The sequence below is a fragment of the Lynx rufus genome, unplaced genomic scaffold (assembly GCF_022079265.1).
Source record: "Lynx rufus isolate CCGP_SWC_20201006 ecotype Redwood Valley unplaced genomic scaffold, mLynRuf1.p SCAF_9, whole genome shotgun sequence".
NCBI lineage: Eukaryota > Metazoa > Chordata > Mammalia > Carnivora > Felidae > Lynx > Lynx rufus.
In genome coordinates this window covers 60,840,447-60,854,881 of record NW_025814897.1, presented here as the reverse complement: position 1 = coordinate 60,854,881, position 14,435 = coordinate 60,840,447, and the positions used below count along the sequence as shown (strand labels likewise).

General features: G+C 39.8%; 1 protein-coding gene across 1 annotated transcript; it reads left to right on the top strand.

Moving 5' to 3' along the window:
* Positions 1-1,418: 1,418 nt before the first annotated feature.
* On the top strand, positions 1,419-2,423 carry LOC124504600 (olfactory receptor 51E2). The gene has a single exon (XM_047070040.1). It carries the CDS (start codon positions 1,461-1,463, stop codon positions 2,421-2,423), a length of 963 nt encoding a protein of 320 aa, XP_046925996.1. The 5' UTR covers positions 1,419-1,460.
* The last annotated feature ends 12,012 nt before the right edge of the window (positions 2,424-14,435 follow it).

Sequence of the window (14,435 nt, the reverse complement as noted above, 5' to 3'; positions counted from 1 at the left end):
AGGTCAAAGCCCAGGTGTGTGGGTGGGAGGGCAGGGGCAGAGCCAGTGGGGGGCAGGACAGGGCTTCCAAAAGCAAAAAGCTTCCCCTAATATGAATGACTTGTTGGCAGAGGTTCCAAAAAAGACAAAGCTCTAGGAGTGTTAGGACTCAACCTAAGATCACCTTGGGGTAAGGAATATGGCCTTGGAGGCAGCTGTCTTATGTGGAACGCATCAGCCAGGAATAGACAGAAGAGCCTTCACAAGGGACAATGCCAGGCAGCTAGGATCTGTTGGAGGCCACATACCCTCATCTGCTGGAAGCCAGGACCTTCATCCCCAGATAAGTCAGTGGAGGGAACTATTCCCAAAGGAGTTTCCTTATTTTCCTCAATAGATTGACTTGTGGGCCTCTTTTCTTTAGTGGTTTTTTTTTTTTCATTTTTAGAAAATTCCTGTTTTTGTGTTTCTTTCTTCCCTTGCTGGCCTTAGACCTAGGGACCTAAAATCCTGGAAATCTGAAGGAAAAAAAAAAAAAAACCCAAAACCTATCCCCATTGTCTTGGCATACCCATTAATCCCTTCTCTAATTCCTACTTAATGTTTTAAAACAAAAGGATAATTTCTCTTCCCCTCCCATGCATTAAATCCACACTTTATGCTAACACTTATCCCAAAATTCTAATAATTTTGTTACTTGTCTATCTTCCACCATAGACAAGGCATCTGAAGGGCAAAAGATGTGTCTTTTATCTCTGTGTCATGAGCATCTAGAAAATTGCCTTGTACATAGTAGATCATATAAGTAGATGCTTATAAAATGAATGAACAATTGAAGGAAAGGAAGGGAAGGAGAACACACCTGTAAAGGGGTTCCCAATAGGGTATCTGTTAACACTTATCTGAGAAAAGGACCACCCAGTATCCAGACAATGAAGGTGTGGGCCAGGAGTCTGAAGGAATTTGGAAAGGATACATTTTGGGATAAGCATTGTTCTCCCCAGGTTCCCTTTAAAAAATGTAAACGGACCTTGGGAATAGTAACTGATAAATGAATTTTTTTATGTTTATTCATTTTTGAGAGAGCAAGCACGAATAGGACAGGGACAGAGAGAAAGGGAAACAGAGGATCAAAAGCGGACTCTCCACTGACAACAGTGAGACTGATGTGGGATTCGAAATCACCAACTGTGAGATCATGACCTGAGCCAAAGTCAAACACTGAACCAACTGAGCCACCCAGGCTCCCTGATAAATGAATTTTAACTACCATTTTCCCTTTGGAAGAGGACTTTAGAGCTTATGAAAGAGTGTAAATGGCTTGGAAGAGTGGGAGGAGACAGTAGGAGAGGGAGAGCTGAGAAACATTCAGTTTCCAGGATTCCAGGGCTGGCCTCTCTGATTGTGCTCCATGTCCTAGCAGGCTAGCTGGCTGCCAGTGTGACCTCACCCTCTCCAGTGCCCCCTACTCGGTGCCAGCTATGAGTTCCTGCAATTTCACACATGCCACCTTTGTACTCATTGGTATCCCCGGATTAGAAGAAGCCCATTTCTGGATCGGCTTCCCCCTGCTTTCAATGTATGCTGTAGCAGTGTTTGGAAACTGCATCGTGGTGTTCATCGTAAGGACGGAGCGCAGCCTGCATGCTCCCATGTACCTCTTTCTCTGCATGTTGGCAGCCATTGACCTGGCATTGTCCACATCCACCATGCCCAAGATCCTCGCCCTCTTCTGGTTTGATTCCCGGGAGATTACCTATGATGCCTGCATTGCCCAGATGTTTTTTATTCATGCCCTCTCAGCTATTGAGTCTACCATCCTGCTGGCCATGGCCTTTGACCGTTATATAGCCATCTGTCACCCACTACGCCACGCAGCAGTGCTCAACAATACAGTAACAGCCCAGATTGGCATGGTGGCCGTGGTCCGTGGATCCCTCTTCTTTATCCCACTGCCTCTGCTCATCAAGCGGTTGGCCTTCTGCCACTCCAATGTGCTCTCACACTCCTATTGCGTGCACCAGGATATGATGAAGTTGGCCTATGCAGACACATTGCCCAATGAGGTCTATGGTCTTACTGCCATTCTGCTGGTTATGGGCGTGGATGTTCTCTTCATCTCCTTGTCCTATTTTCTGATTATACGAACAGTTCTACAACTGCCTTCCAAGTCAGAGCGGGCCAAGGCTTTTGGAACCTGTGTGTCACACATCGGTGTGGTTTTAGCCTTCTATGTTCCTCTCATTGGACTCTCAGTGGTTCACCGTTTTGGAAAAGGCCTTGACCCCATCGTGCATGTTCTTATGGGTGATGTCTATCTACTTCTGCCTCCTGTGATCAATCCCATCATCTATGGTGCCAAGACCAAAAAGATCAGAACTCGGATGCTAGCTATGTTCAAGATCAGCTGTGACAAGGACCCTCAGGCTGTGGGAAGCAGGTGATCTTTACCACTTTCCCTTATCCTTAGTGGCTTGACATAATGATTTCCTAATACTAGCTTATTTCTAGTTGCCTATTTAACGATTTTTCCTGCTGTGGCCTCCAAATGCTACCTCTGCTTGGGATGAAAGTTTGGAGGCTACCATGATTTCCTTTCATAGGAAATTAGTTTTTATTAATGAAAATTCACAATTTTGGAATATAAATTCTTGAGCATCACAGCTGATGGTATAATTGGCAATATGTAGCAAGAAATTTTTAAAATTTATATTCTTTAATGCTTTCTCACTTTTGGAAATTTATCCTAACAAAATATCCCTAAATGCTGAAAGCAGTTTTTCATAAAATACATTGGCTACACCATTATTAATCATATACTAAAGATCACAGGATATAATATATAAAAGTAAGGAATAGTAAATTTGAGTATGGTCCATTTATTTAATGAAATATATGTGGAACAATCCATATTAAAAGAATATTATGTGACCTTTAAAGACTCTGCTATAAAATGAAACATGCATATAATGTTAAAAATAAAATAAAAAGGACACATGATTGAAATTAACTTGAAAAGCAATCTATGCCTTCAAGGAAATGTGCTCAAATTAGTGACTCATTTTAGTTTTGACTTTCTAAACTTATTTATTATGGATGTCTTGTTTAAATGACATGTATAACTTTCAAAATGAAGAAAATGAAACTGATAATTTACACAAACCTAAGCTTGTCAAAGACCTCATTGTTGGTTTACTATGCAATATCTGAAAATTTATCTAAGCCCTACACAATAATGCCCATGAACATGTCTTAAGTGCTTACCATGTTCTAGGCACTATACTAACTGCTTTAGAGATTTTATCTGATCTTCACAACAATTTTGGGGGGTAGGTACCATTTTTGTCCCCCATTACAAGTGAGAGAAATGAGCCTTTCATTAACAAGATAACTAAGTCATAGTTTGTGGGTGCTGTGCCAAGATTTGAAATTGAGTTTGATAACCACATTATATATAATTTCCACATTATATTGCTTCCTGTTTTATATATTCCATTTATTTCTTCAGCCTGTGCAAATCCTGTTTTCTCTCTGCTGTGTGTCTTTTAAGATGAGTGACTTTGTGTTGAGAGATAACCCTGCCCTCATGAGCAACAAATCCAGATTGCTCTTCGTGATTTATAGTCACCTTTCATGTTCTACAGCCTGTTTCTTTCCAGATTAAGGGAGAGTATTTTTGTCTACTTATAGATTACATCTTCTCACCCATAGCTCCCTTTTGTCAGTATATCCTGTATCTTTTAAACATTTCATATGTGTGGGTTTTAACTTAAGTATAAGACAATAAAATTTTATTTTAAATTTTTCTAAGTGTTATGCCTACTGTTTTTATATTTATAGAATCCTATAAACTCAGATTTGAAGATGCAGGAGATTCTCTAGTCTACTTTCCTAGTCTACCACAGGTATTGTTTGTACAACTGTGAAGATGCTGAATGCATCTTTTCTCAAGGTGGGATATTTCCATTTCATGGTTGAAATCAGATCTGATGAGAAGCTGAAACGTGACTACAATCATTGGGTTTCTTTTTTTTTATTTTTTTTTCAACGTTTATTTATTTTTGGGACAGAGAGAGACAGAGCATGAACAGGGGAGGGGCAGAGAGAGAGGGAGACACAGAATCGGAAACAGGCTCCAGGCTCTGAGCCATCAGCCCAGAGCCCGACGCGGGGCTCGAACTCACAGACCGCGAGATCGTGACCTGGCTGAAGTCGGACGCTTAACCGACTGCGCCACCCAGGCGCCCCACAATCATTGGGTTTCTTAGTAGCTTCACTGAATAAATGTTGGGTGGGAGATTTGGGTGGATAAACCAAGGGGGAGACTCCAATCTCCTTAGAGCTTCCTTAGGAGAAGGAAACATCAGACACTTAACCTCTCCTCTGGAGAAAGGGTCCTCCTAGTACATGTATCTGTGATCATCCAATTGTGATTCCCTGCTCAGAGGCAGTCAAGTGGCCTCCAAAGTCACACAGCTAATCAACACAGATAGACTAGGACTGAGAGAAAGAACTAGAATGGAAGAAATGAGTGACTTCCCTAAAGAAACAAAGAGATGCCCATTCTCTGTAAAAGTAGAGATTCAGGTATTGGGACTCACCCTAAATAATGAGGACAGGAGACTCATTTAATGAGACTGAACCTCATTATGTCTCTCTCCACAACCTCCATCCTCTTCTATCTTCCTACGTATTACTCAACCTCAAATCATACCCTCCCACCTAGTTCCATATGCCTAAGAGCATGGCCATATTGACAATTTCATAAAGTATGTATCTTTTGCTTTTAAATCTCTCATGGTATTCCACTGCAGCCCAACTTACTCATATTCTATTGCCATCTCCCCGACCCTTCCCTTTGTCCTAAGATTTTCATTTTTTTCTTTTAAACACTGCTTTTATTTTTTGTAAGTTTTAATTGAAATTCCAGTTAGTTAAAATACAGTGTAATATTGGTTTCAGGTGTACAATATAGCGATTTAACATTTTCATACAACACCCAGTGCTTATCGCAACAAGTACACTCCTTAATCCCCATCACCTATTTCACCCATCCCCCACCCACCTCAATTCTGGTAACCATCAGTTTGTTCTCTATAGTTAAGAGTCTGTTTCTTGGTTTGCCTCTCTCACTCTCTCTCTCTCTCTTTGTCTTTGCTCATTTATTTTCTTAAATTCTATGTATGAGTGAAGTCATATGGTATTTGTCTTTCTTTTACTAACTTATGCTAAGTGAAATAACATTTTCATTTTTTAAAAATAGTCCAAAGACTGGGGCACCTGGGTGGCTCACTCCGTTAAGCAGCCAACTCCTGATTTTGGCTCAGGTCACGGTCTCAAGATCATGAGTTTGAGCCCCATATCAGGCTCAGTGCTCACAGTGCAGAGCCTGCTTCATATTCTCTGTCTCTGTCTCTCTCTCTCTCTCTCTGACCCTCCCCCACTCACGCTTGCTCTCTCTCTCTCAAAATAAATAAATGTTAAAAGAATTGTTTAAATAAATAAAAAACAAACAAAAGTAGTCCAGAGACTTGTTTGCCAATATTCATAGCAACACTATATTCACAGTAGCCAAAAAAGTGGAAACAACCTAAGTGTTCATTAACAGATGAATAAACAAAAGGTGGTATATACATACAATAGAATATTATTCAGCCATAAAAAGGAATAAAATTTAGATACATATGACAATATAGATAAACCCTGAGAGCATTATGCTAAGTAAAACAAGCTACACTCAAGAGGACAAATACTGTTTGATTCCACTTACATGAATATGTAGAATAGACAAATTTATAGACACAGAAAGTAGAATAGAGGTTACCAGGGGCTGGGGGAACGAATGATGAGGTGTTATTTAATGAGAACAGAGTTTCAATTTGTATTGATGAGAAAGTTCTAGAAATAGTTAGTGGTGATAGTTGCACAACAATGTGCAACTAATTTAATGCCACTAAATTGCACACTTAAAAAACTGCTAAAGTGGTACATTTTGTGTTATGTTTCTTTCACCACAATAAATGGTCACCAAAGAAAAAAGGCAAATTTTTCATTAGCATTATCAATTTTTTATCAAGAACATGTTGAAATGATTGTATTTTGGATTTACTGGGTTAAAGAAAATACCCTTTTATAAAAGTAACCAATAAGGATGATATTTAATCTCTTGTATTAAGGGAAGGAAAGAGCTCTAGGATGGGATTTATGAGCTCAGAGGTATAGTTCCTATTCTGCCTCTAGGTGGGTGACCTTGTCTAATTCACATAATCTCTCTGAATTAACTCTATAAAACAAGGTGATTAAATTAGATAATCTCTGAATCCCATCCCATTCTAAATATAATGTGCTCTGAACATTGAGAAGTCTTAAACAATTCCAAAGGGCCTGTAAGACTGAAACCCTGCAGGGACTCCTGGAAACTGCCTTCTGATTCACATAAGACAGCCAAGCCCCTTCCCTGAGTCCACACCTGCTATTTGCCCAAAGGTAGTATTTATCAATTCTATCACCAACCCCTAATTCTACCAATTAAGACTCTTTCAAAACTCAAAACTGCTCTCAATGGCAGGGATTTTCCACCCTAGAAAATATTCACAAGTTCCCTAAAAGGAAGCTCAATCCAATAGAAAGAGCAAACAGTTTTGTGGCTCATCAAGTCAATTCACCCTCTGTGAGCCTTGTTTGCCTCATCTGTTCTTAGGGATAATAACACTATCTACCCCTCAGGGTTTTAGTGAGAATTATGTGCAATAATCCACATATAATGCTTAGCACAGTATTTAGTACATCGTTTGAACTCAATAAATACTCATTATTATCATTACCATGGAGAGGGCAGTGGGTGATAATCCCTGACTCACAGGGATATTGAAGGGATAGAAATGTGGTTTCTGTCTGTGGCAAGCAAGCCACAGATTTTTTGTAAACAGTCATCTAGCTACATTAGCCTGGAAGCTTGGAGTTTAAGAAATGCGCTTCTCTCTCTCTCTCTCTCTCTCTCTCTCTCTCTCTCTCTCACCAGGACTACGTGTGGTAGAAGGGAGAAGTAAGATTCAACTGGGATTCAAATAGGATTGATATGACTAATCTTATGTACAAAAGGAAGAAAACCAACAGAAGGTCATATTGTTCAAAGCTGTCCCAGGAAAATGTGATTGCATTCTAGAATGTGGCAAACTAAAGGGATAGTTATGGCCATTGCTCATTCCTTGTTCACATGGGCCACAGTCCTGGGAGAGTGTTTGACTTCTGGTTCCCATTGATCTGGAAGGGCTTCCAGGAGGAGGCCCTCTGGGTGTTTGCAGAGCTGAGTCAACTTAGAGAGGTGATCGTAGGCAGCCCCTGCCGTGAGAGGCCTATGGGTTTCAGGCAAGTGCTCACTGAAATGAGAGTATCTTTCCCAGTGAAAAGGGGTCTCCAGGGACCAAGGATCATAAAAACACTGCCCTGTTCCCAGTCATGTTTATGTTGGCCTGGTCAGTGGAGGGCACTTGTTTAGGTAGCCAATTGCCCTTGAGAGTCAGAGTCTGAGGTTGTCTGGTAAGTAGGATAGTTTCCATCCCCCAGTAATTTCATTTAGTCCCCATCTCTGAGCAGCAAATCATTTGCTCCAAACTAGATCGACAAGAAATGACGACTGAACATAAATTTGTTTCTGGGGACAGAGATTTCCCCAAACTTTTCTTTTATTAGAAGAAAAGATTTACTCTCAATCCACATTTATGACCAGAGATTAGCAGCATCACATATCTAAGATTCTTTCCAATGATTATCATCACCAATTCTCCCAGGCCATGCCAAAATTCATGCCTAAAGTCCATTTTTTAATATCATTCAATGTTAAGCATTCAAAAATCAGTTACAATGTTCCAGGACCTATAAAAGATGAAAGGAATACAAAAACAAAAACAAAAACAAAAAAACAATAGTGGATATTATAGGGGTTGTCATATATTATCCAAAGACAAGAGATAACAAGTGTTGACAAGAATGTGGAGAAAAAGTAAAACTTGTGCATTTTTGGTGGGAATATAAATTGGTACAGTCACTATGAAAAACAGCATGGAGGTTACTCAATAAATTAAAAATGTGGGACCCAAGGAAGTTAACAAAAATCCCCTACCCCTGGACAAGCAGAGCAAGACTAACTCCATTTTGTGCTATACCCATCATCTCATGTATAACCCCCACATGACCTACTTATTACTTAAGACACTCCCCCACCCTAGTCAAGCCGCTGAGCCCACCCTTACTGGAAACCGGCTCATATAGGAATGCGGAACCCCTAACCGCCAAAGAATGTAAACCCCGCCTTTTGCCCGCCAAACCTGCATGCCAATTCTTAAACCCCGCCTTTTGCCCGCCAAACTTGCGCGCCAATTCTGACCAGAGTGATAGGCTAGTTCAAACAGTTACTGTAGGGTAAATTGTAATTCAATTGGCCACCTGCGTGTGGACTGACATGACTATGCGACTTTCTGTGTGTGTTACAATCTCATTGGCCACTGGCCCCTATAAAACTGCTACGCCTCTTAACCTAGGATCCAAGTCCCTGCTCCGCTGTGTTGGGTATACTTGGGCCCAAGCTCGAGCTTGCAAATAAACCCTCGTGCGTTTGCACCGGTATTGGCTCCTTGGTGGTCTCTTGGATTCAAAATTGGGGGCATTACAAAAATAGAACTACCATATGTGATGCAGCAATCCCATGTCTGTCTGGATATACATGCAAAGGAAATGAAATCATTATCTCAAGAACATATGTGAACTCTCATATTCATTGCAGTATTATTCACTATAGCCAAGATATGGAAACAAGAAAAGGTATGGAACATTATTCAGCCTTAAAAAAGAAGGAAATATTGCCATTTGCAACAAGATGGAGGAAACTAAAAGGCATTATGCTACACAAAACATGCCAGGCAAAGACAAATACCGTATAGTACCACTTATATCACTTATATGTGTAATGAAGAAAAAAAAGTCAAACTCATAGAGAGTAGAATGGTTATTGCCAGAGGCTGTGGATGGGGAAATAGAGAAAGTTGGTAAAAGAGTATAAATTTTCAGTTACAAGAATAAATTTTGAGGATCTAAGTATAACATGGTGACTAAAGTTGGTAATACTATATTGGATAATTAAAATTTGCTAAGAGAGTAGAACTTAAATGTTCTAGCAAGAAGAAAGAAAGAAAGAAAGAAAGAAAGAAAGAAAGAAAGAAAGAAGAAAGAAAGAAAGAAAGAAAGATAACAGATGTGTTGATTAATTCAGTGGTGGGAATCCTTTCACAGTGTATACAGATACCAAATCATCATATAAATACAAATATATTTATAAATTTATATTTATTTATTTTAATTTATTTAAATATATTATAATTTTATTTGTTAATTGTACCTAAATACATACTTTAACTCAAAAATGACCACTGACTTAAATGTAAAATAATAATAATAATAATAATAATAATGTAAGCATAAATCTAAAACTTTTAGAAAAACTTAGGAGTAAATCTTCAGGATTTAGGGCAAAGTGTTCTTAGTCTTGTCACCAAAAACATGACTCCTTAAAGGAAAAATTGATAAATTAGGACTCATTAAAATTAAAAACTGCTTCTGTGTCAAGGACTCAGTTAAGAGCATGAAAAAAAAAAAAAACCTCCAGAGTGAGAGAATATATTTGCAAATGATATATCTAATAAAGCCCTAGAATCTAGAATATATAAAGAACTCTGAAAATTTAACTAGAAAAAAATCTAAGTAGAAATAAGCAAAAGACATGAAAAGATATTTCATGAAAAAGAACCAGATGCAAAAAAAAAAAAAAACACATGAAAAGCTCAGTTATTTGCCAGTAGAAAATAAATATTAAAACCCAGTGAAATATCACTACATATCTAGCATAATGGCTAGTTTCTTTAAAAAGAGGTGAAAATATCAAATACTGGCAAGGATGTGGGGAAACTGGATTGCTGGTTGAAATGTAAAAGGGTATAGCCAGCCACTCTGGAAAACAATTGGGCAATCTCTAAAAATAGTAAACATGCAAGTAACATATGCCTGAACATTTGTATTCCTGGGCATTTATCCCAGAGAAATGAAGAGTTATGTTCACCAAAAGCTTGCACATAAATGTTTGTAGCAACTTTATTCATAATGTCCAAAAACTGGAAACACAGATGTTCTTCAATAGAAGAATGATTAAACAAACTGTGGTACAGCCCTGCTCTGTAATACTACTCAGCATTTAAAAGGAACGAACTCTTAATGCATTAAATTATCTGGATAAATCTCCAGAGAATGATGCAGTGGGGAAAAAAAATCCCAAAAGATTACATACTGTATGATTTCAATTATATAATATTCTTGAATTCACAAAATTATGGAGATAAAGAACACATTAGTAATTTCCAGTGATTAAAAGGGAGATGGGCGGAAAAAAAGTGGATGGGGCTATAAAAGGACAACATGAGGGATCCTTGTGTCTCTGGAAGTGTTCTGTATCTTCACTGTAGCAATGCCGATATCTTTATTTTGATACTGTACTATTATTTTGCCAGATATTACCATTTGAGGAAATGGTTGAAGAGTACATGGGATCTCTATATTAAATCTTAATACTGCATGTGCATCTACAAACATCTCAAAATAAAAAGCTTTAAAAAAAATCTTAAGGAGTCAATAAGTTTGGAATATGGTGGTGGAGTAGGAGGACCCTAGACATACCTCTTCCCATGAACACAACGAGATAACTAACAAATCATCCTAAATACCACAGAAATCAACCTGAAGATTGGCAGAACAAACTCTACAACTAAAGATGTAGAAGAGGTGACACTGAAGAAAGGTAGGAAGTGCAGAGCATGGTTTGGGAGAGAAATAGATTGTGGCCATTGCAGCAGGAATGGAGCTGCAGTCACAGAGGAAAGGCAAGAGACAGACTAGCACTGAGGGGAGTGCACAGGGAAAATAAATCCTATAGCAATTGGCTTGGAAAGCAAGAGGCAACAAATTTTATGAATTCCCGCAACCAGTGGGGCTTAAAGCCTGGAGTTTTAAAGGTCACTATGTTTGGCTCGGGGAGAGCTTGGAGGGCATTGGGGCTGCTCTTGGAGACGAGGCAGGCAAACATCTTGCAGACATACAGCATGGAAACAGAGATATGAAGAGTACCTGGGGCACACAGTGGGGAGGTTATTTGCTCATCTTGGAGCACTTCCCAGAGAGACAGCAATCCCAGGTAGACTCCTCCAAGAACAAAGGAACAAGCCAGTGCCATTTCCCTCCCCTGCCCTTCAGCATAAGCACAGGGCCACTTGCTACCTAACTTTCTTACACCAAGCCCCACCACTCCAGCAGAAATACCCCTCCCAATTACGCTAGCCTCAGTCTCAGCATGGTGGACTACCTCCCCCAGAAGTCCTGCACAAGCCTCTGCTCACACCATGTCTCCCAACAAGGGAGTTTTGCAGAGCCTTTGTTCCTGTGGCAGTGGCAACAGGCCTCATTTCAGAAACAGATACGAACACACCTAGTTAATGCACCACATTTAGGCCAGGGCCCAAATACTCCCCACAATAGGCAAAGAGAGCCTCTGCAGATGACTGGCCTAAAGGATAAAGCAGCCAGACAAGAGAGCACACTCCAGAAGTGCCAGACTCTAGGGAATCAGGGACACTATACTGTAAGGCACTACAGGACCTCTTCTTCATAAGACCATTACACTCAAGAACAAAGTACATAGCTGACTTTCCTAACACAGAGAAACAGGTACAGAGACTTATACAAAATGAGAAGACAGAAAATTTTAAATTTTATCCCAGATGAAAGAACAGGATAAGTCCTCAGCCAGAGTTCTAAGTGGAATAGATAACATGCCTCACAGAGAATTTAAAGTGCTGATCTTAAGAATACTCACTGGACTTGGCACAAAAACAGACACACAGACCAATGGAATAGAATAGAAACCCCAGAACTAGACCCACAAACGTATGGCCAACTCATCTTTGACAAAGCAGGAAAGAACATCCAATGGAAAAAAGACAGCCTCTTTAACAAATGGTGCTGGGAGAACTGGACAGCAACATGCAGAAGGTTGAAACTAGACCACTTTCTCACACCATTCACAAAAATAAACTCAAAATGGATAAAGGACCTAAATGTGAGACAGGAAACCATCAAAACCTTAGAGGAGAAAGCAGGAAAAGACCTCTCTGACCTTAGCCGTAGCAATCTCTTACTCGATACATCCCCAAAGGCAAGGGGATTAAAAGCAAAAGTGAATTACTGGGACCTTATGAAGATAAAAAGCTTCTGCACAGCAAAGGAAACAACCAACAAAACTAAAAGGCAACCAACGGAATGGGAAAAGATATTTGCAAATGACATATTGGACAAAGGGCTAGTATCCAAAATCTATAAAGAGCTCACCAAACTCCACACCCGAAAAACAAATAACCCAGTGAAGAAATGGGCAGAAAACATGAATAGACACTTCTCTAAAGAAGACATCCAGATGGCCAACAGGCACATGAAAAGATGTTCAGCGTCGCTCCTTATCAGGGAAATACAAATCAAAACCACACTCAGGTATCACCTCACGCCAGTCAGAGTGGCCAAAATGAACCAATCAGGAGACTATAGATGCTGGAGAGGATGTGGAGAAACGGGAACCCTCTTGCACTGTTGGTGGGAATGCAAATTGGTGCAGCCGCTCTGGAAAGCAGTGTGGAGGTTCCTCAGAAAATTAAAAATAGACCTACCCTATGACCCAGCAATAGCACTGCTAGGAATTTACCCAAGGGATACAGGAGTACTGATGCATAGGGGCACTTGTACCCCAATGTTCATAGCAGCACTGTCAACAATAGCCAAATTATGGAAAGAGCCTAAATGTCCATCAACTGATGAATGGATAAAGAAATTGTGGTTTATATACACAATGGAATACTACGTGGCAATGAGAAAAAATGAAATATGGCCTTTTGTAGCAACATGGATGGAACTGGAGAGTGTTATGCTAAGTGAAATAAGCCATACAGAGAAAGACAGATACCATATGGTTTCACTCTTATGTGGATCCTGAGAAACTCAACAGGAACCCATGGGGGAGGGGAAGGAAAAAAAAAAAAGAGGTTAGAGTGGGAGAGAGCCAAAGCATAAGAGACTGTTAAAAACTGAGAACAAACTGAGGGTTGATGGGGGGTGGGAGGGAGGGGAGGGTGGGTGATGGGTATTGAGGAGGGCACCTTTTGGGATGAGCACTGGGTGTTGTATGGAAACCAATTTGTCAATAAATTTCATATATATAAAAAAATAAATAAATAAAACAAAAAAAAAAAAGAATACTCACTGGACTTGAGAAAAGAGTAGAAGACATGAGTGAGACCATTAACACAGAGATAAGGAATAGCAGAGATAAATGATGCAATAAACCAGATCAGAAACATGCTTGATGGAATGAACAGCAAGATGGAAGAAGCATAGGAATGAATTAGTGACCAAGAAGACAGAGTAATGGAAAGTAATCAAGATGAACAAAATAGAGGAAAAATAATTATGCAAAATGAGAACAGACTTAGGGAACTCAGTGACTCCATCAAATATAATAACATTCGAATTATAGGAGTCCTAGAAGAAGAGAGAGAAAGGGGGGGGGGGAAGGAAATTTATTAGCTGAACTTCCCTAACCTGGGGACGGAAATAGATATCCAGATCCCAGAGGCCAGTGAGCTCCCATCAAAGTCAACAAAAGCAGATCCACACCAAGACATATTTTAATTAAACTGGCAAAATATAGTAATACAGAAAAATCTTAAAAGCAGTAAGACAAAAGAAAACAGTAGCTTACAAGCGAAAACCCATAAAGCTAGCAGGGGATTTTTCAGCAGAAATTTGGCAAACCAGAATAGTTGCATGATATATTCTAAGTGCTGAATAGGAAAAATCTGCAGCCAAGAATACTCTATCCAGCAAAGCGATCATTCATAATAGAGAGATAAAGAGTTTCCCAGCTGAACAAAAACTAAAGGAGTTTGTGACCTAGTACTAAACCAGCACTGCAAGAAATATTAAAGGGGACTCTTTGAGTGGAAAGGAGAGACCATTAAAAAGACCACTTTTGGGGAGGAAAGAAGAGACCTATTAAAAAAAATCAGTCAAAGAACTCACAAAATAAAAGGATATAAAATATGACAACATATACCTAAAACATGGGAAGGAGAGGAAAGAATGGGTTCTAACTGCCTCCAATTGGGACTCCAAGCCTGAGCTGTATCTGGTGCTGGCACAGCCCCCAGAAGGCATCTGCATTTGCTACTGGTGGCAGCCACAGTGAGCCAGGCCAGTTCCTCAGTGCCCAGCACCATCACTCCTAGCAGTCCGGAGAATGTACATAGGCTGGCAGTGAAGCTCATGCATCCCAGCCACTGCTCCCTTACCTGTTCTGGAGAGAAGGGAAG

Bases quoted from the DNA above. Each gene is read 5' to 3' on its own strand.
- LOC124504600 (XM_047070040.1), top strand. From the start codon at position 1,461: ATGAGTTCCTGCAATTTCACACATGCCACCTTTGTACTCATTGGTATC.